The following is a 24,579-nucleotide window of genomic DNA, read 5'->3' as shown; positions in this document are numbered from 1 at the left end:
TCGAAAAAGCCTTCACACATACAACTAAAGGCCAACTCCCTTTTAAACCGATCATTAATACCTTTAATTTTATACCCATATCGTACAAACACATTCTAGAGTCATCTCTGGTCCACCTTTATGGCGATATCTCGAAAAGGTATCCACCTATAGAAGTATGGCCCACTCCCTTCGAAAATACTATTTAATACCTACTATTTGATACCCATGTCATACAAACACATTCCAGGTTTACCCTAAGTTCATTTTCCTACATGGTGATTATCCCTTATTTTGTCTTCAAAGCTCTCCGTTGTTTACGTCTATAGACGTTTACTCTTAAACTTTATATGGACTGCTAAGCGTCAAACTTTATCTACTCTTCTGAAATTGCTGCGCATAAAATTAGTACTACTAAATTTCAATACGCATTATACTCAGATGCAAATGAAATATGTGTCTATGTCCCACCTCTACACTTATTCTATGTATCACCTCTATAAATGGTGTGTGTCCACTAACTATTCATCGCAACCGACTCATCTATATGTTATACACTATGGCCACCAGAGGTTTGTGTCTGCGCTTTTCGGTACAACATGTTCTGTAGCTAATTGCTGCTAGATGGGTCTCCTAAGCATTATCTAAGTGAGGATAAGCGTTTTTTTACGCGTAAACATAGAAGTATATACGTGAAAAAAAAACACGGCTAATAGTGAGAAAATTAGTGTCGATGCTCATGAATTTGTATTGGCGTTGTCAAAGTCGATAACTATTGACAGATGTTGATGCTTTTTTGGTATCGGCTAAAACAATATTGAAGTTGTGTTGACGTGACGTGACGCAAAATTCGTCAACATAGTTTTTGTTGACGACAAGCGCTACAATACGAAATTCGGCTATTAAAAATTGGTAAAATAAGCTATATTTATACGTATAAATACACGTTATTTATTTATTTTTAATTAAATTTCAGAAAATGTTAAAAATAACCAGCAGCAGCCAATTCACGGAGCTTGTTGCAGAATTGGAAAAGAAATCTAACCCTTGCCTTGGAATGGAGAATTGTGCTCTAATGGAAAGCAGCAATGTTAGTACTAACTTCCTATCTGGCAAATTTAAAATTTCAGACTTTTGGCACATCTCTTTCCTTTAACATTGCCTTGCACACGTTATCACTCAAGGTTCCACTGTCCGATACGAAAAACATTTTAAATCACAAACTTTACACTAATTACCAAATAACCACTGAATAAATTGTAAATAAACAATTGTCAAAATTATAGGAATTATAGTTTTTCTATAAAACTATTGATAACACATAAACGTCAATGCATTATTTTAGTAAATACGGATTTCGCATTGAAGTGACGTTGATGTCGATACGAATTGATGGTTGACGTTGACAACCGTAATAGGGTTGATTGCCTTATACGAAGCTGTAGGCAAACAGTCCGACAAATATTTTAGCCAGATAGCACCCTCAATAAATTATCATATTATGATTTTAGACGTGTATATTTTAATCACTTTTCTTACTGTGTCTAATTCAACTACATTCAAAAATAATTAGAAGAATTCAGATACATTCAAAGACGCACCTTTGACATGGGCAAACCTTTCACGCCCAATCCTGTCACTTGGAAAGTTTAGCCAGCTTGCGATGAGTTATCTCCGCTAGAGGAAGTAGTTACATATAAAAGATCTAGATTTGGACCGCCAAAGGCAGCAGAAGTAACTTTTTCGAAGGGAAATAAAATTTCCAAAAGTATCTCTTTGGCTCTGAAAGAAAAATATTTAAAATTTACGCAATAAAATTTTAGTTAAAACAATATATAGCACTTCGTTTTATTAGGTCAGGTTGAACTGACCGTTCCATGAGGACCTGACATAGACTAAATGAGTCGGTAGTGTTGCCAGAAGTTTATTTAACCATAAAACTGAAGAAGAGTATAAAAACCAAAACCTCTTGCAATGACTAGAAGCTTTCTAGGATCTATGCCCCTTCCTGTTTCTAGATGTGAAACAAAACGTGCTCAATCGCTTTCTCCTCCATACAGCATTTCCTACATCTGCTATCATTGACCAAGCTTAATTTAAAGGCATGTGACGCCAGAAGGCAGTGCCAGGCAGAATAGCCGTCATGAGTCAACAGTACTCTCTTCTTAATGATAGAAGCAAATTTGTCACTCTAGGGTTGTAAGACCTACACATTATATTCGATTGGATTGGAACGACGCCTTTCTCGTAATCTAATTGGGACGTCTACGGAGCAAGCTTCAAAGGATGCATCCTTTTTGGCTAGCTTATCCGCCATTTCATTCCCTATTCCTATATGGTCTGGGACCCAAAATAGATGTATGCTTTTCTCCGTCCCGATTCTTTCCAGGGATTGCTAATCTGATGATGATCTAACACACTTTTATATGCTGTGTTATGCGAGCTTATTGCCTTAATTGCTGCATGGCTTTAAATATAAAAGTTGACACGTCTTCAATTTAAGCAGTACTTCGGAACCATCTGTTTATACATGTATCACCTCATTCGCCATTTGATCACCCTAGCGCCAACCATCCACCTCTATGGTAGCTTTAAGAGCCCCCTCCAAGCGCAGATAGAGAATGGGCTAGTCTGTGCGTCCTGTAATTGATGACGCTTTACTACTATGATCGTATGGTCTGCGCTCAACTTGCCCAAATTCACTGAGCCTCGTTGCAGTTGTTTACGCTTTGTTCCTTGCTACCAGGTCTACAGTTGGAATGTGCAGAATGGCATACAGTTCAGCCTCGGGGGTTGTCTTCAGGGCTCTCGTAATGCTAAGTATTAATAGCCTGCATACCCCCTCTATCCATAGTGTAGGATAGGGAAAGATATTACGGGACAAACAAAATTTCACAAAAAGATAAATTTTTGTTATTAAAAAACGGAGAGAGCCTTGTCCTAAGTCGACTTAAGCTGTAATCGCTTGTAAACATAGTTATAATAGAGATCCGATTTTCGTGAAATATATCGTTCACTCACCTTGGATTGACTTTATAAACACGATATCCCGTGACAGTACATATATAAATATTCCCATCCGCATCGATAGTCATACTATCAGGCGTATGTGTTTGATTCTGCCAAACTACCCTTGGATTGCCTTGAAAAAATATATATTAGTAATAACATAAACTAATATCTTTCTTAAGGAACTTACTTATAGCACCGGAGCTGTAATTATAATCATATTCTCTAACATTATTATTAGCTGAGTCAATGTAATAGAGCTTCTTCATCTCACCGTTCCAAGACAAACCATTCGAAATCCCAACATTTTTTATAAGTTCCTTAATTGGTTTTCCTACTTCAAAGCTGTACAATGTACCCTTGCGTGTGCTGTAAAAGTTATTAAGATCGTTGAAATTTGTACCAGCAAGTAGACGTCCTTTTATATCGGCCTTCCCATCATTAAAGCCGTTGTTAGAATACTTTTCACTTTGTTCGACTTCATAAGCATAGCGTTCTACTTTGGCTGTGGATGATATACCATCTCATGTAACAACAGCTACATGCCGCCAGCAACCGGCAACAAACTTGCCATTTTCCCCTTCGATGGGTATGATGAATTTTATTATTGTCTCACCTACAAGTGTAGCACTATGGGTGGTTTTACTTTTGAAATCATAGCGAAATATTTTCGTGCTATCTATATCTACAAAATAAAGGCTTTGTGTAGTAATATCCCAATTAGGACCCTCGCCTAGTACGGCATGAGCGTTAGGAAGCGGTTTAAATTTGTAAGACGTCTAAAACGAAAGGAAATACAAATATAAAAAAAGGTGTACGGAATTGGAAATTCCAATCGAAATCAACTTCTTGTGCTAAAACATTTGCGAAAAAGTATAAATTTTGTTTTCATCTCGCAGTAGAACACGAAAATGTTTGTGGAGCATTCCACGGCTGTTACGGGAAAAAAAACTACGCACTTTTTAGTTTTCAACCTCAACTACAGACAAGCTTCAACTTTTTCAGACAAACTATTTGTTATACTGTGCTTTTGAAATATTTGTATATGGAAGTGAAAAATCCAAAATAAGCTTGCTCTTGTACGGGACAACAAAAAATCAATGAACATTGTGGTGACAGTTCGTCATGCAGAAATCCTGCGAAACTAAAAATATTTGAAAAAACCAGAAACCACATTTGGTAGTAGTTGTATCAAGAATTGTTAAAATAAAAATGAAATTTAATAATTTCGAAATAAAAAATTATAGAGTAAAAATTGTATTGTTTGTACGGAACACATACGAAATTCAGTTCGTAAATAAAATAAATGGTTGCTAAGGTAACCAAGGTTGGTGATTATTTGATTTTTCAACTTTTTTTAATTTATTTTTTTTTTTCTTAAGCTGATACTAATTTTAAATTCATTGGCACGATATGGTGTGATATACTTAAAAGATATTGACATGGTAAGGTAATACATAAACGAAACAACATTTTGAAAATTTACGATTTTCCATGGAATACTCGTTCTACCAAACGTAAAAAACTGTCAGCCTAAAAGTATGTGATAATTTTTGATGCAGCTTTCTATGCATGTTGAATACATGCGTACACGCATACTTAATCATAACTGACATAATGACTTGGCACGAGAGATTTAGGACCCAGCTTTGTCCCTCAATTCGCGGCGTTCTACTTTTAATTTTACTTCGAATTAATGGGACCTACAATTTTAATGCCGTCTCCTAAGTATATATGCTTAAGCAGTTGAATTTATACTTAACAAGTAAGGAAGGTTAAGTTCGGGTGTAACCGAACATTACATACTCAGTTGAGAGCTATGGTGACAACATAAGTAAAAATAACCATGTAAGAAAATGAACCGAGGGTAACCCTGGAATGTATTTGTATGACAGTGAATCAAATGAAAGGCATTAAAGAGTATTTTATGACGGAGTGGGCCATAGTTCTATGGGTGGACGCCATTTAGGGATATCGCCATAAAGGTGGATCAGGGTTGACTCTAGAATTTGTTTGTAAGATATGGGTATCAAATGAAAGGTGTTAATGAGTATTTTAAAAGGGAGTGATCCTTAGTTCCATAGGTGGACGCCATTTAGGGATATCGCCATAAAGGTGGACCAGGGGTGACTCTAGACTTTGTTTGTACGATATGGGTATCAAATGATAGGTGTTAATGAGTCTTTTAAAAGGGAGTGGTGATAGTTCTATAAGTGGACGCCTTTTCGAGATATCGACCAAAATGTGGACCAGGGTGACCCAGAACATCATCTGTCGCATACCGCTAATTTATTTATAAATACCACGAACAGTATTCCTGCCAAGATTTCAAGGGTTTTTTATTTCGCCCTGCAGAACTTTTTATTTTCTTCTACTTAATATGGTAGGTGTCACGCCCATTTTACAAAGTTTTTTCTAAAGTTATATTTTGCGTCAATAAACCAATCAAATTACCATGTTTCATCCCTTTTTTCGTATTTGGTATAGAATTATCGCATTTCTTTTATTTTTCGTAATTTTTGATATCGAAAAAGTGGGCGTGGTCATAGTCGGATTTCGGCCATTTTTTATACCAATTCAAAATGAGTTCGGATAAGTACGTGAACTGAGTTTAGTAAAGATTTATAGATTTTTGGTCGAGTTATCGTGTTAACGGCTGAGCGGAAAGACAGACGGGCTACTGTGTATAAAACCTGGGCGTGGCTTCAACCGATTTCGCCCATTTTCACAGAAAATAGTTATTGTCTTTTTCATTTTCAGTATTGCCTAAAAAATAACGAGTGACAGCTCTTATTATATTTATCCTCTTTGCCACAAGTATGGATATTTCATACATTGAATGACGAAGGTTTCTGTATATTCAACAGAAACTGTTTTTCAGCATTTAATTTCTCCCTAATGGGGAGTACTCTCGCCTCACTATGTGGGTGGTGCTCTGGGGACATAAGAAAACAGACCGTGCCGGTTCTGAGAGCGGTGTTTTGACAGGCCCGTATTCTCTTCAAATGGGTAACCTACCAATAAGCTCGGTGACCATATCGGGGACGCGTAGTATTTAAGCGGCCGGCCAAATGCTTTGAAAGTGGTAATGAGCGTCTCTTTATCTTTATCCCGATAGCTGCCGGCAAGATATTCGAGAAGTTTGTTACGGCTCTGGATTCTAGGAATAATTGCGCCAAATATAGATCCTGAACGAACGTCACACCCAGTATATAAAAAGAAGCGCGTTTTATATGAAACATAAATAAATAAGAAATGAGGACTGAACTTAAAAAAATTTATTTCAGTTTAGGGTTCACATCACGGTTGCTCCCGACAAACTTTGTTGGGGTTTTCGGCATGATATAGAAATACAATCCTGAACGAACGTCACACCCAATACTTTGGGTGTAAAACAGTCGGTAGCGTAATGCCATTGACGTGGAAGGTAAATATGGTCGACATTTGCCATGCCCATATTGTAAATAAGGTCCGGAATGATTTTAGTGAAATAATTGTTTGTTTTATTACATAGGTTATCGATGGGTGGGCTGGGATCTGTAACCATTATAGTGCAGTCATCGGCGTAGGAAAAATTGGTAAATCCTGCTGGTGGCGAAGTGAGCTTCGATGTGAGGAAGTTAAACAAAATCGGCTATAGAATACCACGTTCTTTAATTCTTCTGGGCTTACATGCTACGTTTCTGAATTGCACCGAAGTCTGCTGGCAAATAATTTGCGGTCCACCTTTTGAGACTAGGAGGAAGTCTTGCAATAACGTGCCGTTGTTGACTGTATCAAAAGGTTTTGATAAATCTATCTATCTATCAAGTATTGTTTCGTACAATATATGCATGTATATTAGACTGTCGATTTATTAACCGATATCGCGCCATCGATTTTTCGATAGGATTTGGGCTCAGGAAAAAAAGTTCCACTACGCATACCGAAAAAAATAATGTTCGATCCTCCGAAATTTCATTTTTTTTTTTTTTTTACTTTTTTTTCGACTTTGATTTTAGGGTTTTTTTCATAACCTACTAAAAATTTTTCATTTGATTGTAAAATTGTATATATTTTTTTATGTTTTTTTTTTGTTTTTCAAAAATCTGTTATCGACAACATTTTTAGCGGAGATGTAAGGATGGAATAATGAGGAGGTAAGTAGGAGTATGGAGCATGGCATTAGGGTGACCGCAGAGTAGGTTGCATGAGGCGAGCGGTCCAAGGTTGGGCGGGATTCCTGTGGTGCGGTGGGTAAGTGAATCCGAAGAGGTTGAACGGAAGGAAATAAATATATGTGTGCGTCCGAACCACGGCCTGCCAAATGTACTGAGCTAGCTAGGGCCACCATCAGGAACCAAAGCAACGTGTACGTGACATATATTTTAGTAGGTCATGAAAAAAACCTTAAAAGTCAAAGTCGAAAATGTCAAAAAAAAAAATGAAATTTCGCAGGCTCGAAAATTATTTTTTTGGGTATGCGTGGTAGAACTTTTTTTCCTGAGCCCAAATCCTATCGAAAAATCGATGGCGCGATATCGGTTAACTTTCTTCCATACAAATCGACCCGACCCAATGTATATTTGGAAATTTTGCTAAGATTCAAACTGTAAGCCCCATTTCACCAAAAAAAAACGTGTGGTCCTTATCTATATATATACCAAGGACCATATTTCCGCCTTATTACAAAGTGATATCAGCTGCTTTTGATTAACGGTTTGCAAAACTTTTAAATTTTCTTATGCCTAATGTGGGCGGTGCTACGCCAATTTTACAAAATTGTAATAAATATTATATTGTACATCGCAACTTTTTTTTATCCACTCATCAAGTTTCACCACTCCAGCAGAATTTGTTAAAGTATTGTTCTTTTTTCCATTTTTGAAAGTAGGCGTGGATATAATCTGATTTCGACCATTTTCAATACCAATACAGACGTCGGCAAATAGTGAAACAATTGTTCGCACTATTATCTTTAGTTTAAAGCCCCGAAACATAAGCTGTTTTCATTTAGAAGCATTTTACTCAGTATTATGTATTCTGAGTAGATTGCACGTATTTTTATGGAGAACGGTAGATTGAGTGACACCGGTGCCATCTGATATGGAAAAGTAAACAACTCCCAAATTTTGTTGCAAGCAAATCATAAGAAGGAGAATTTGACATTTGCTTTGGCTAAGGGTGCTGGCACTCTTTGTAAGTGAAATTATTTTTTCCAATGGTTGGTAACTTTTCTAACATTTTTCGCAATTAAAAACTGCAATATAACAATAAAATACGACACAAAATATGTTGGCAAGTATTTTTGTTGTATAGAGAGAATGTTTATAACAGTGCTTCGCGAAATTTTGTATATGAATGCGCAATTAGAAATAAACTTCAAATGCCAAGTTTGAAGTTCCTTCATATTTATAAAGGCAACATCTTGGTTCATTGTGGCGATTTTACGGGAATGCATGAGCTTGAGTTAAACGCATCTATATGAAAAATGTCATTGTGCCGCGGCCTTTAGTAGTCGCTGAGCATTTGGCGCAGTAACATCGATTGTGTGCGTCGTTCGCAATGTTGACGAATGTTGTCCATACGCACATATATTAGAAGTAAATTTTTATAATACATATAGATATATATTAAACAAATGTATCTTAGGATCAACTATTGTTTTACTGAGTAAAATTGGCAAACTCGAAAAAATAATAATAAACGATTTTGTGTTGTTGCTTGCAAATAAGCGAATGAACAACGCAAAACAAGGCATCAAATGACGTACGCGATCATCGCGCTCTCACTAACACATCTGGATTTTCATTTTGCCAACATATGCTGTATAAGCTGCTAACTCCATCCACCACAAATTCACAAAAAAAACAACAAAAAAGCTCTATTGCATGAAAAGTTAAAAGATATTGAAATTTTATGTAGTTAGCAGCTTTTCATAATTGTCTGTTCTGATTGCAGAATCTTGACGGGTCTGCAGCCTTTCCCAGTATGTGTTTTTAAGACCAGGCAACCAAACTGGTGACGTGTAGCTCATTTAGGCTGGCCAATTGCTTTGTACATGGTTAACAACGTTTCTTTATCTTTTCCCCAAGTCCTACCGCCAAGCGACTTGAGGATTTTGTTGCGACTTTGTACTTTAGATAAAATTTTGGTGACATGCGTCTTGAAGGTCAGAGTATTATCTTTGGGTGACTCACAGTCGGTAGTGTGAAACCATCGACGTGAACGTCCAATATTTGCGACATCTGTTCCTTCCACGTCGCAAACGGAGTAGCCGTAGATTTATTCTGGTTGCGCGAGGTGAATAAGCTAGAAAGATCGCGGAGATAGCTGTTTATTTTAGAAAATAACTCATCAATTGAGGGTCCAGGTCCCGTTGCCATAATCGTGCAGTCATCGGCATAGAAAATGATTTTAACTTCTTCTGGTGGGGAAGGGAGTTTTGATATGTAGAAATTAAACAGAAGCGGGGATATGACACCACTTTGTTGTACCCCTTGTTTAATTTTCCTCGGTTTTGAAATTTCATTCCTAAATTGAACCGACGCTTGCCGACCATTCGGACTGAATGTGACCATAATGTTACGGGAATTTGTTTGATGACCAAACGTAAGAACCCCAATCAGGTGCCATGTTATGTCATAGAATAACTCCGTTCTCTCGGCAATTACGCGGAGTTTTCTTGGACCTAGCTTAATTGCTGCCTCGGCATCCAGCAACTCTGCCGCCCTTCATAGTTGATGCTTTGACCTGGCCAGCACAGGACATCAACACAGTTCGAGGCATCTGACTTAACACCAGTAGGTACGAAGTATGAGTAATAATCAGTACAGACTACCTGTGTCTCAGTGCGGTTTTAGACGATGTACAAAGTATATGCAAATCGATCGGAAGCAGGTGCAAAATGGGGTCTAAAGCAGCTGTGGGGCAAGTGCGTCCGGCCCCTATGGCACCAACGCACGCAGTGCACTGGACTTTTTGCAGGCTGGTGAGATTGTAGCTCTTACTTAGAGCTTCCCACCAGAATATGGAACCATAGGTAAGCACCGGTCGCACCACCGCCTCGTACATCCAAAGAACCATGCTTGGCTTGAGTCCCCATTTCTTACCAAACATTGATTTGCAGGCATAGAAGGCGATGCAGGCCTTCCGTACAAGCTATTCGATGCATACTTTCCAATTCAACTTGTAGTTAATTGTTAGTCCCAGATACTTGGTACTCGATGACAGGTTTAGTTGCTGGTCATTTAAGAATGGTAGTTGGCTTGTACTTCCTCGTGAAGAGAAGCAGGTCCGTCTTGTCGGGATTTAACCTAAGGCCATATCAAAACTCTAATACGTTCACATTAATAGTGTACTACTTTTTTGTTGCATACTTTTAAGCTTGACATGATATGCTTTAATTTAACCTAAGAATAAATGTTAGGACAGATGAGCTGCCGGTAAATTTTTCCGCCCGGTAATTTAAAAAGATCTTGAGCAAACGAAAAGGATTAAATGAGCGCTAAAAGTAAAGGCTTGATAAAAAAACGGCCCTAAATTGGGAATATGGAAATCGCAAACAAGTTAAAATTTTTTTATTTAAATTCAGCAAATAACAACTCAGAATCAAAATGTAAAAACTTATTTCTGTTTATCTAATTGAAACTGAGAAAGATAAAATTCAAGTTCGGAAACTCACAATTTTTATTGGGAAATCACATGTCATATTCAGAAAATTACAAATCAAATTCAGAAAATTTCAATTTCGTAAACAAAAATCAGAACTCAAGTTCAGAATTTCCAATTTAATTCGAATTATTTTAATTAAGTTTAGAAAATTACAACCTAAAATTAGAAAGTTGCAATTCAGTTCAGACTTTCTAATTTAAATTCAAAAAATTACAATTAAATCCCAGAAAGTAAAATTTCAAATTCATAGTATCACCATTGAAGTTCAGAATTTATAATTAAAAATCAGAAAAATACAATTCAAGCTCGGGAAATTCAAATTCAAACTGAAAATTGACGTTTCTAATTCTGAAAATCACAAATCAAATTCAGAAAATTACAATTCCGTTTCAGAAAACTACTTTTGATGTTCAGAAAATTAACAATTCAAGTTCAAGTTTTCCAATTTTTATTCAGAAAATTACAATTCAAGTTGAGAAAATTGCAATTCAAATTTGGAGTTTTAATATCTAATTCGAAAGTTACATTTCAATTTCAGAAAACTGCAATTCATGCTCAAAAAGTTTCAATTCAAAATCAGGGGTTTTATTTGAAATTAAGAAAATTACATTTCAAGCCCAGAAACTCCAATTTTAATTCAGAAAGTTACATTACCAGTTCAGAAAACTCCAATTTAAATTCGAAAAATAACAATTCAAGTTCAGAAAATTTCACTGCACCCATCAGCATGATTCTGGAACAAGTCTGGAAATGTAAGATTTGGGAGGTTTTATCTTCCAAAGACATCATACCAGACGAACAGTTTGGTTTTCGAAAATTTCATAGTACTACTCATGAAATTAAAATACTATGAAAGCATATAAAACTAAACTTTAATGCAAAAAAATTCACTGCCCTCGTATCTTTAGGTATTGGAAATACCTTTGATACTATGTGGCATGATGGTTTAATTTATAAGTTAATTTACTACGGTTTTCCGCCGCATTTGACCTCAACTATTAGAAGCTTTTTAACTGATCGATATTTTTATGTACAAGTTGTCAATGAGTTGCAGGGTAGCAAGATCTTTCTGACCGAAAGTGGATGGCAGGAGGTTTGCTGAAATAATTGGTTTCACTAACATTCACCTATCAATGGTCATTGGTGTTTTGACGGGGCACTGTCCCATGAGTATCCATGCGGTACGTCTCAATATACTGGAAACCGCATCCTGCTGCAGCAGTATATAGGATGATTAGGTGGAATCACCAAATCAATTTATGCTTGATTGCCCAGCTTTTGCCAGAAGTAGGCGAAAGTACTTCGGTCGGAACTCACCTGGATCTCCCGAGGATTTATCCAAAGTTGAGATCGGTATCATTCGGAGCTTTATCATAGCTACCCAACGATTCTCTAAGTAGCTATATTAACGTCACCGTTATTTTATTGCATGTTGTATCACAACGGACCTTCATGTTGTCCAAGTGAGCTCTCCTTCTTAGGGCAGCTACCACCTAACCTAACAGCGTACTTTTTATGAATAGTATTTATAGCTAGTATTAACTTTAATGCAAAACATACTTACCAAGGCTTTTTTTCTAAGCTAAATCCTAAGTCTCCCAAGATAGTTTTCCCCCTTTTATCAACTTTAATTTTTAGTAATCCATATATTCTCAACTCACTCATAAAAATATAGTTGTAAGGTTTATTTAAGAAGCCATAGCATCTAAAACTGTGTATTTAAAAAGTTTAAACAAATTGGATACATTGAATTGAATTATTTATAGGTTTTGAAAAATGCCAAATCCTTTCCAATTTCATCTACGAATTTGCGAATTTATATCCGCACCCGTGTCATCGGCAAACCTTTCGCACCCAAACCTGTTACCTGGTAAGTCGTACCGGCTGGTGGGGGTTCGTTGTTCAAAGCAGACGTAGTCACGTATAAAATATCCAAATTAGGACCACCAAATGCCGCTGAAGTAATTTGTTTAGTGGGGAACTTAATTTCCATAAGTGTCTTCTTGGTTCTGAAATAAGAGATTGAAAATGTATAGCATTAATATTTTTTTTCATTTTGTAGTTATTGCACAGGTATTAATTTGACGTACGAGTGAAAGAGTTTCTGTCTCCGAAGAAGATTTAAAATTTAATTTAATTAAACTTAACTCAACCAAGTAAGGGTGTCTAAGTTCGGGTGTAACCGAACATTATATACTCAGCGTGAGCTTCAAGTGCACAGTTCATTTCAGATAAATTACATTTATACATAACACGTGGCACCGCCCATTTAACAAAAAATGTCTCCCAATTTCCTCTTACAAAAATTCGTTTTAAGTGAAATATCGTTGATACAAAACTTATTATTCTAGTCTACGACCCTTTTAAAATTCTTTTATATAAAAGTAGGCGTTGTCTTTAACCGATTCCGTCCATTTTTTCCTGAAATATTTCCTGCTATATAGATAACACGCTTACCCAATCTTATCATAATTGGGTAATTCTTTTTCGAGTTATGGCTCCCAAAACATAGAAAATTGCTTATTCATAAAAGGGGCGGTGCCACGTCCATTTTCAAAAATTAGAATTTTTTCCTATTTCTTGTTATAATACCACTTGGGAAAGGAAATATAATTGATATAAAGCTCCTTTTTTCCAAAGATATAGATTATTTTATCCGTCCACGACCCTTTTAAAAATTTCTTAAATAAAAGTGGCGTGTTTCTTAACAAAAAACAAGTAAGGACGGGACTGTCTTCAGCTGTGCCGAAGACTTCATACCTTTCATGAATGGGACTGAACAATAATCTTATCCCATTCGTAATCTCCAAATAATGCGCTGTATAAGATAAGAAATATATAGTGAACAGATGTACATACCTAAACGATTTTAAGATAAATATAAAAAAATGGCAAAAAACCCTTATCTGAACGATCGGTTGTATGGGATATATATTATATATAGCCCCGATCAAAGTGATTTTTTCAGAAAATCTTCCTTGATATATTAAAATATATATCACCGAGTTTCACGTTTAGACTTTCTAAATTAAGGGAGAAATGGCCAAAAATCTTTCTATCTGAACAATCGGTTGTATGGGATATATACTATATATAGCTGCAATCAAAGTGATTTTTTCAGAAAATATTCTTTGATATATTAAAATATATATCACTGAGTTTCACGTTTATACTTTCTAATTTGTCCTATCTGAACAATCGGTTGTATGGGAGATATATGTTATAGTGGTCCTATCCTAGCGGATCCCACAAATGTCTAATATAATACAAAAATACATCCTTGTGCCAAATTTTATTAAGATATCTCAAAATTTGAGAGACTAGTTTGCGTTCAGACAGACAGACGGACGGACAGACAAACGGACGGACGGACAGACGGACATGGCTATATCAACTCAGTTCGTCGCCCTGATCAATTCGGTACACTTAATGGTGAGTCTATCTTCTATATTTCTCAACGTTACATACATCGGACCAAAGCTAATATACCATTTCATGTTCATGAAAGGTATAAAAATTCTTGTGAGATAGAGGGTTTACATAAGTATTGCATAACTATAAAGAATATTTAAGAAATTTTAAACACATCCTTTATATGAACGGATCAAATTGCAGCTAAATATGTGTCCCTTAACAGTTACAGAATGTTAATAAATTATGACTTTGGAATTTTAACAATAGTTGTTGTAAATAGCCTATCACAACAACTATAACGGTAGAGCACAAAAGTCGAACTTAGGTGAATAATTACTTAAACTTCATCTAGATTGAAGTTTTCGCCTTAATGGCACAATCTATTATAAGAGTGTACAATTAATGGCGTATGCTGATGATGTTGATATTATACTACCTTTCAAGTCTCTCTAAAATGGATGGCAAGATTCAATGCACGATATCAGCGAAACTTCTTGCCACATGTGTTAAACTGTGATTAACCACTAAACCACATTTAAAATTTCAAACCCCCAACTCACTGAGAAGTTACTTAAAAACCGATCCCGAGATTCCAAATCACGTATAAATTTTCCGATAACCTCGATTTATGCACCACCTAACGGAGATTTTTTTTCGTTTTGTAGAATTGTCTCGGTGCTCTGAACTAGGTATAAGGTTTCTAGAAAAATGTTCCTAAAAATAGCTGGCAAGGTTCCACATATAGCGAACCCTGCCCTCACTAGAAGGACTTTCTTGCCCCAAGTTTTGTATTTTAAATGAGCTGTAAGATGTGTCCAATTAACGTCTCTTGCTCACAGAGAAGTTACTTAATAACTTGTCACAAAACTGTAAATCTCCTATGAATTTTTCTAGGTGTAATGATAAGTTACTTAAAAATGAGTCGCCATATTCCCTCTGTTCTGAAGTTTTGTTAATACCTTGATTAATCCTCCATCTATATAGAATAATTTTCTTTAAAATTTTTAACTTGGATATGGTTCTAAACTATATTCAAAGTTTCAGATCGCTAGATAATCGGTAAGTTATATTAAATTCCATATTCCAAGTTTCAAGATTGTACCTCCATGGGAATTTACTCTAGCATCAAAAATTGCAAAATTCCCCAATTTTATACTGAAATTCGCAAACAAGAAACTAATGCGAAGGATGTAAAAATAACTCTGAACTTAAAAGTTCCAAAGTGTTGGCTGAGTAGCCTATAATCCCCCAATATCTAAATTTTTCATAAAATATGACTTTCTCATAACTCACATGAGATATCGTATGCATATCACATCATGATACCCACATAAAAAAATTGAGATCAGTGCTTTTATCCGTAAAGATTTCATATTGATCACTGCGGCATGAACGCGAAGTTTTTATGATTTTAATGCCTATACTAAACCCTTCTACTTTGGACCGAAAAATTCATATGTTAAACTTTTAATAGCATTCACTACCTACTTATATAACAAAATTCACTACCGAGCCGGGTCTAATGGGGTTATAATTTGCAAGTATCCAAGATCATCAATATAAATAGGAAATTTGTAATGTTATACCCAACTGGATTTAAATGATGGTTTTTTATCACTTTAGATGGAAAGTAATTTCCAAGTCCCGCAGTTTTCCGTGTAAATTGCACACCTAAATTCTATATTTTATTAGTTTCGTATCAAATTAGTATTCGCCGCTTTTGAGTGATAAATTTCTATAAACCCAAGTTAAAGGGAAATTACTTAAAGTTTAACTCAAAGCCAAATCAAAATGTACCACCCGACAATATATGCCCCATATTCCCACATGAGTAAATTACAATGATCATGATTTGTTATAAATTCAGAAAAACTGCTAACGCCATTGAATACAGCATATGCCCATCACCTATATTTCGAAGAGACGGTTGAAAGCACCCCAAAAATGTATTTATTTTGTATACGCCACTTATTTTCATATATTATATTTTAAAAAGTTTCAAATTTTGTAGTTAATACTCACTTTGGGTTGACTTTATAGATAGTTGATCCCGAGAAAGTAGCTATATAGAGATTACCGTCCGCATCAATTGTCATGCCATCTGGCATATGTGTTTCGTGCTGCCACACAACTCTTGGGTCACCATTTAAAGTGCCTGTTTTGTAATTGTAATTGAACTCCGTAACATTGTAATTAGCTGAGTCAACGAAATAAAATTTCTTCGTTTTATCATTCCATGTCATACCATTAGAAATGCCCGCATAAGGTACAATTGATTTTGCTTTTTTCTTCTTTTGAAAACTATACAATGATCCTTTACGATACGTAAAGAGATCACTTTGATCATTCCACATAGTACCAGCTACTAGACGTCCTTTTTTATCTGCCTTGGCATCATTGAAACGATTCATATGATACTCGTTTCCAAACTCAACTTCATGCGCAGTATATACTACTTTTGCTATGGGTGATATACCATCCCATTTGACAATAACAACACGTCGATCACACCCTACAACAAATTTATCCTTTTTGCCTTTGATTGGTATGATGAATGATGCGAACTTCTCTCCCTGTAGAACGGCACTATAGGTTTTATTTGTTTTGTAGTCATAGCGTAATAATTTGGCCAAATCAATATCGACGAAATACAAACTTTGTGTCTTAATATCCCAATGGGGACCTTCACCAACTAAGGTATAGGCATTTGGAAGTGCCTCGAGTTTATAGGAGGTCTATAATGAAAAAAAAAAAATAGTTACAATTAAAATAAGTATAATTTATTAACGTAATGGATTGGATGTTTCAATTAGGGGAGAGCGTTGTTTAAAAAGAAATAATTTATTGAAGAGTAGCTATTTTTTTCCGCCCAAGCGATTTTAGCCGTTGCGTTTTGCGCTCTCTGATGCTAATCGAAACCACAAAGGGAAATTAAATGCCAGACGCCGTGGCACTATAACGCCATGACACTTTACATCACAGTCACTGGCATTCACATTCACCACTATATAATACCACAAATTTCAAAATCGGGTTTTCTATCACTCACTGAAGTGAATGTATGCTCTTACATGATACGAAATCCGGTTGCGTTATAGATAATATGCCCCTAAGTTTTCGTACAACTCTCGCTCCGAAACAAATAGAGGCTTCAACCTTCCTAAAACCACAATGTGGTAGCCTTAATATAATAACTACACTAAAGATGTAATCTTCATTTAATAATAATAATTTCTAAATGGCAGGAACACAAAAAAAATTATTAAAATTAAAAGGGGGAGAAAAAACATTTAAACGCTTCCTTTATATATATGGATCAATCGCAGAGAAAATGTGTCCTTGAAAAAAAAATATAAATATAGCTATCTAGTAGAAATGGCGCGTTTCATGCTAAAAACCTCAAAAGTTTGACAAAATGTATTAACTAAAGCGGTAAATAAATAAATACCGCTGCTTACATTGGAAATCGTTCATCTGCCAATGTTAATAAAAGACAGTACACCTTATAAACGATGGGTGGAAAGAAAACCATCCTTATCGTTCAAAATGTTTGGTTGGGAGGCTGTAAAACTAAATAAGAAACCAATTAGAGCAAAGTTTCAACGAAAAGGTACAAAACATATATTTGTAGGATACTCTCATTTAACTATGGGTTATAGATTGTATTATCCGGTAAAAAGAACCATTGTTATTGCAAATGATATCGTATTTTTTGAAAATAAATGTAGCATTGAAAGTATGATATCTGAAAATGAGACCGAATTTATAATTATTGACAAGCAAATTAAACAATTTAGAAGTCCAAACTGAAATATTTTGTTTTTGTAGGAGTTCTTACTTCAAAAAGCTGTAAACAACTGCATAAGCCCAATTATGATCTAAGCATATTTTTGCGTAATTTATATATATTTAATTCAAAAAGCCGATACCGCTAAATCCTCCAACAGATAATATTTATTTATATTAGTTCTTTTTTTACGGAAGGACCACGAACTTCGTCTATTTGGCAACCAGCACTGGCAGCCAAAATAATGTTCCCTTAATGATCTCATGGAAAATCATTCCTGCCAACACGTGCTAATTTTCACTACAGCAGTTTCTGAACTTGGCCTCGTTTAACAATTTCTCCACATATGTCTTCCAATATTTTGCTTCTACTATCTGCGTGTAGAGATCTGCAAGATTTTTTTCCAGGGTTTTAAATTCATCGTAAGGTGTTATATATCTGTTCTATAGCTGCAGTCACTTGAATAGTCCCTAAATCAAAAAAGTTCATTATTAAGTTGAGATAAAAGACGAACAAAGTAGGGCATGCACTGAATGGGCGCAAGGGGATGTAGTTCTGTAGGACTTCGTCTATACGGCAACCAACACTAGCAGCGCAGACCAACAAGTCGGCATTTTTTAAGTGTTTGTACTGATATTTTTTGACTTTCGTCTACAAATGCGTCGACATTCGCAAACTACATACGGTATGTATATCCAAATTAAATTTAAACGAAATTGGCGGATCGGAGTCCACAAGCTACATGTAAGAATAGGAGATACTACGAGATAAGTCAAATACTTTACTTACTCAGTCTGCATCTGCACGTCTGTATACAACGAGTCTTTAATAGCGTATATATTTGGTGCATCTTGATTGGCCGTTCAGTCACTTGCGACTGGCATGGTGGAGGTACCGCTCTGGGGAACAAGCGCCTTCTTAAAAGCACCTATCTGCACTGGGAAGTAAATACAATTTAGAACTGAAATGTTTTTCGCAAATATGCGAAGAGTTGTTTAACACCAACCCACAGCTCTTTTCCCACCGGAATCGCCTATCGTTAGAACTTAGTGCCTTAAAGCACCGAACGACTGATATGTCATAGCAAACAGCACAACGTGTCAATATTAATAAATCTTTTCAACAAATGCGCGCAACTTTTTTAAGACAACGTGGCCTCATTGTAGAACTTTTTGTGTTAGAATACACTATATACCATATATACCATATTTTTGGTAGTACTTAGCTCTAAGTTCAAAAGCCGCGTATATCTTGATGCATAGACAATGAGTATGTTTTACAACTGAACTAAGCTTATAAAAAGTTTTTTTTTCCGGTCGACACCGACATTTTCAGCTCGATACTTTTATAACGATAGTTTTATGTATCGATTATCCAAGCCTTAGTATTGTATCGAGTCGGAGGTAGTAATCTGTTGGGCTGAGCTCAGGCCAAGGGGGTCACTGCTGGCGGACAGTGAACGGCCTATTAATTAGGTTAGCTGCGAATATCAAATAAGCAGCCCTCGACCAAGAGCGGCTGGTGAGGAGGGTTTGGCTTAAAAGGCCTAAAGCACCCTGAGAACCTCCAGTGACAGGGCGAGTAGATGCCGCCCTGAATTAAGCATCCACAGCCTAGTGCGGGGTTGCTTCGAGGGAATACCTACCCAAGATAGGGAGGCAACTATACGACGTGGGATACACACTCAGGAAGATAAAGAGGTAAATTATTTGTAAATTTAAGGTGATTATCACATTAAGACTGAGCCCAGTCTTAATTAAGGTATACTGGAATCAACGACTCGGATATGTTTGTTAAGGGCTGGCGAATGTGGCATTCGGAAATCTCAGTACACGGCTTGACACACCGTCGAAATGACTTTCCGGTTAATGTCCCATTCGTCTCCGTCCCGTTAAAACCTTGGCAGGCCTTGGGGTACGTTCAAAGTCCGTCATCATTAAGTTGGTGGTGCAGGTTCGGTTGAGATCCTCCCGATTAATACTGATCTGGCTCTGAACGCAGTCTTCATGAGGGACTGCGTCAACCTTCACGTGGCCTCCCTGCCTTCGCATAGACAACCACGGGATCTATATAGGTAACTGCACACTCGGACCAAGATAGCGGCCTCAAGTGGGGACCCAATTAAATAAATGATGAGCAACAACAATACTAAAATAAAAAACCAAACACAGGAGAATGAAATGGCGTTCAATCCATTTGTAGGAAGGAAGCTAGCTCGCTCTCCAGAAGGGCGTGGCCCATCGGCTGGGGGCCTTAACATTTCGTCGCAAGTGGTAACGAAACCCAAAGGAGCGGAGGCCGAAAGCAAGCAAGGAGCGTTGTCGCCGGGTGCTACACCGAAGCTTTGCAAAAAGAACTCCGACAGCAAGGCTCGAACGGGCACACCATTATTAAGTGAGCTAAAAAACTGGACCTGCTTCAAGCATTATGTAATGACGCCGTAGCAAGAATAAAGGAATGGCTGACCAATACAGGACTGGAGTTGGCTAGCCAAAAGACGGAAGTGGTATTAGTAAGCTCCAAACGGTCGGCGAACGAGTTAGTCTTAACTGTCGGGGATCATCAAATCACCTCAAAGGATTCCTTAAAATACTTAGGAGTGCACATTGACTCTAAGTTAACTTTCAAAGAGCACTTCAGAGCGGTGGGGGAGAAAATTACCAAAGTTAATGGATCACTTATGCGAATAATGCCTAACATTGGTGGTCCGAGCGAAGCTATACGTCAGCTATTGTCCACAGTAACCAGCTCAATAATACTATACGCAGCACCAGTGTGGTATGGATCTAAACAGACCCATCAAAAATATATATTAGCAGCGTACCGACTTGCTTCTTTAAGAATAGCAAGTGCTTATCGGACGGTGTCCGACGACGCGATCCTGGTTCTAACCCGGAAAATCCCAGTGGACTTACTGGCAAGCGAAATGGCCGATCTGTATAACACTAATATCGAGCGACCATCTGAAGAAGACAAGAAAAGAGCAAGGACACAAACAATAGCTAAGTGGCAAGAACGGTGGGAGGCCTCGAGTAAAGGGCGTTGGACTTTCACACTAGTTTGGAACGTAGCTCAATGGAATGAGCGGAAGCACGGCGAACTGAACTACCATCTCACGCAAATAATGAGTGGACATGGCGGTTTCAAAGAGTATTTATGGAAGCGTAGGATAGAGGAAGATCCTCATTGCCCAATGTGTACCACAGAGTTAGAAAACGCAGAACACGTCATGTTCTACTGCCCCCGTTTCCACGAAGAAAGACTCACCTTGCATGGAGTCTTTGGGGAGGAACCTACCACGAGAAATTTAGTTTCACATATGTGCAGCAGGAAAGAATGCTGGACTGCAGTGAGCAAAATGGCATTTATAGTAATGACACGCCTGATGGATGCTGAGAGGGAGCGCAGAGAAATGCGCATGCGAAGCAGTGGTGATTAAATGGACACTCAGAGCAAATAGCGGGAACCTGGACGCAGGGACAACAGTAGGCTCTTAAAAAATGAGAAATATGGAACGCCACCCTGAAGTAATGCGAAAGTGGTGCCGGGGTGGGAGACGGTTCCAGAACGGGGCTGTTTTTTAGTCTACGGACACACGGTTGCTGCGACGGCAGCAATTATGGTGCATTAGGCATTTTTCAGCCTCCCCGCAAAAAACAAAAAAAAAAAAAAAAGGTAGTAATCTGTCGTAGCTAGAAAACCACTATATCTTTTACATTTTACCCCTAACAAAAAATCTTTTCCTCCAGTGAAACGATTTCCATGAATTCGAACTTTCTAGATAGATATTACAAGCCATACATTCATAAAATTTTCAGAAATGCTCCTATCTCTGGCACCGTCAAATTATATAGGCCAGTCTAAGTTTCTAAAAACCCTATTATGCTGCGGGTAGATGTTCGTTAATATATTATCTAAATTATTATTTTTTCAATACTTTTCGGCACCCGATATTAGCACAGAAATACTTTAAATACTTTCTATTCGTTATCGTAACCCTACATCTAAGCTGAACCTAAGTCTAGCTTGTGACATTTGCAAGGGTGGCTCTACTATTTCTTTTAAGAAACTATAGCAACCCAGCTATTTTATAATATATCGGTGGCACTGGCACCGCCCCTTTTATGACTAAGCAATTTTCTATGTTTCGGGAGCAATAACTCGAAGAAAAATTAGTTCAGAATATAACCATATGTATATGTATTATACCGCAGCCTTGTAACACTATCAAGCACAAAAAACAAACAACAGCATTTCAAGTGTACAGCCGGGTATGTAATGTTCGGTTTCACCCGAACTTAGACTTCCTTACTTGTTTTATTTTTTTTTAACATAGGTATTTGAAGTTTTCATCTAGCTATCTGTTCCACGATCTGAAAATAACAAATGGGTTTCGATACCCTTAATCTATATATATAGTCTCTTATATTTTCTATCTATGCTAAATTTTATCCGCCTTTCTCACCTGCAATGCGACTACAAGTTTAGTAAGATCTTCAAAAAATTTTTCCAGGCGGAGCATTAAAAAAAATCACTTTCACATAACCATCGTAATTCACACACTTGTCACCCGTTTCTAAAACTCAATATTTATTGGCATACTTTTCATTAATCTATTCAAATATCCTTTATAACTTTTATATAAACATACCGCAGTTTGAACGTAGCTTAGGACAGCCAAGGCTCCGATAGCAAAGATAAATCTAAAAAGGCATTTTTATGAGAATTTTGAATTACTTTCAGCGTACAATTTTTTCAGCACTCACCTCTTCATATTGTCAGCCTAATTGAATGGTCTTCAATTCAAAACTAATACACTTCTTTTACTGACACCCTGCTTTATATTAATTAATTGATCTTGTTATAACAGGTGTTTTTAAGTTTTATAGCTAGACGTTTGTGAATTTCTCTAATATTAAAATAATTGTAGGTACTATGGATCGAAGCATGACGCAATAAAAGCAGACAGGTAAAGGCAGTAGTTCAATAACAAAAGTTCGGTGGCCTTCATAATATGGTCATGAATTTTAAAGTGTAGGGAGGGAAAATGTTTGGAATAATTTTGCTACTTTTTTACAACCTTGAAAATGTAATGAAGAGTGAGAGTACAAGTAAGAACAAGAGCAATGGTTTGATACAAAGTAGTAAAAAGAGGCTAAAGGAAGCTTAAGAATAAGGATAAGATTAGGAGTAATAATGAGAGTTAGACTTGGATATGAGCAAGAGCAGGAAGAGTAAGAGGAAAGCGGAAGATTCACGGAAAAATAAAAGGAGTAAGGAAAATGAATGAGCCGATTAAATTAAACTAGAAACTACAGAGGGGATAGTCAATAAGAGAAGAAGAGGGTTAAACAAAAGAGAGGTAGGCGGATATAAGAGGAAATCGGAACAATGTCTGCCGGCGGGGAATATTTCTTGTCTGTCTTAATGTTTCCAGGGTTAGCCAGAGTTATTAAAGAATCGTAAAATCTCAGCTGCTATACATTCTGACACCAGCCTCTTCCGTCTCAATGAGCCTACCTCAACACTTGGTTTACATAGATATATATCGGTTCTTTGCACCGTATAGCGACAATTTCAAGTTTTCGTATTATAAGCCTACCAGATACACATCCGCAACTTAATGATATTGTTCCAGAACATCAATCATCTCATTGACGTCAGCAGTCTGCCTTAGTTGTGGACAGTGTGATACATTGATGATTCAGCTCTGCAGTTTCGTTGACTAAAAATATTCCATTTCGTACAAAGAAAAGGATCCAAACCCGCCCACAAAAGGAAGTATAGACCGCAGGGCTTATTTTCCTGAACGATGCTTCATATTTCAGAAAGGTATTAATGTAGTATTTTTTTAATGGTGCTCAAAAAATCATGCTGCAGATAAGTCAAGAAGCAACACTTAATTTTCTGAGGGCGAGTATTGTCAAGGCCGACTCCATTTTGTAATATTGACTTCACCTGTTTGGTTTACTGCTTCATGGGATCGAAGAATATTTCGTGGATCTATCTGCGCAGCTATGGCAGGTTGTCTGAAAAATTTTCTACTTACTATTCCAAAACCAAAATACAATTTTTCAAATTAAGAAAAATAAAAAAATAACAATAATTATCATTACAAAAAATTATTGTTCTGGCCTTGAGCTCGTATCGAACCTTGAATCATATATAACATTTTGGAAAACACAAAAACCTGATTATTTAGTAAATAATACACCTAGAATGTTGAAATTTAACGTGTGGACTGATATTGAGACTCTTGATAAAAATTTGAAAAATTGTTTTGAAATAGGCGTGGCACAGCCCACTTGTGATAAAATCAATTTCACAAATATTATTAATCATAAGTCAAAAATCGTTAAACCTATCGTAACAAAATTCGGCAGAGAGGTTGCCTTTACTATAAGGAATGCTTTGAAGGAAAATTAACGAAATCGGTTAAGGACCACGCCCACTTTTATATAAAAGATTTTTAAAAGAATCGTGGACGAATAAAATAAGCTATATCTTTGCAAAAAACATCTTTATGCCAATGGTATTTCATTTCCCAAGTGGATTTATAACAATAAATAGGAAAAACTTCAAATTTATAAAAATGGGCGTGACACCGCCCCTTTTGTGACTAAACAATTTTCTATGTTTCGGGAGCCATAACTCGAAGAACAATTAACGGATCGTAATAAAATTGGGCACAAAAATTTTCCCTGTAGTAGAAAATATTTCTAATAAAAAAGGACGGG

General features: G+C 36.6%; 2 protein-coding genes and 1 pseudogene across 8 annotated transcripts in view; 1 reads left to right on the top strand and 2 right to left on the bottom strand.

The window, feature by feature from the left end:
• The window catches only part of Liprin-gamma (liprin protein kazrin), a 512,121-nt gene that overhangs the window by 364,484 nt on the left and 123,058 nt on the right, over window positions 1-24,579 (top strand). The gene's annotated exons all lie outside the window — the stretch shown is intronic.
• LOC137246159 (regucalcin-like) lies at window positions 1,569-9,353 on the bottom strand (annotated as a pseudogene).
• On the bottom strand, window positions 12,325-22,710 carry LOC137247203 (regucalcin-like). The gene is made up of 4 exons (XM_067778305.1): window positions 22,609-22,710; window positions 22,494-22,545; window positions 16,078-16,790; window positions 12,325-12,650 (listed from the first exon to the last, which is right to left on the bottom strand). The coding sequence occupies exons 1-4, from the start codon at window positions 22,614-22,616 to the stop codon at window positions 12,458-12,460; spliced, it is 966 nt and encodes a 321-aa protein (XP_067634406.1). The 5' UTR covers window positions 22,617-22,710; the 3' UTR covers window positions 12,325-12,457.

Source organism: Eurosta solidaginis, chromosome 3, assembly GCF_040869045.1.
Source record: "Eurosta solidaginis isolate ZX-2024a chromosome 3, ASM4086904v1, whole genome shotgun sequence".
Classification (NCBI taxonomy): Eukaryota; Metazoa; Arthropoda; class Insecta; order Diptera; family Tephritidae; genus Eurosta; species Eurosta solidaginis.
Note: the sequence above shows the minus strand (reverse complement) of the source record. Positions and strands in the feature narration are given on the sequence as shown.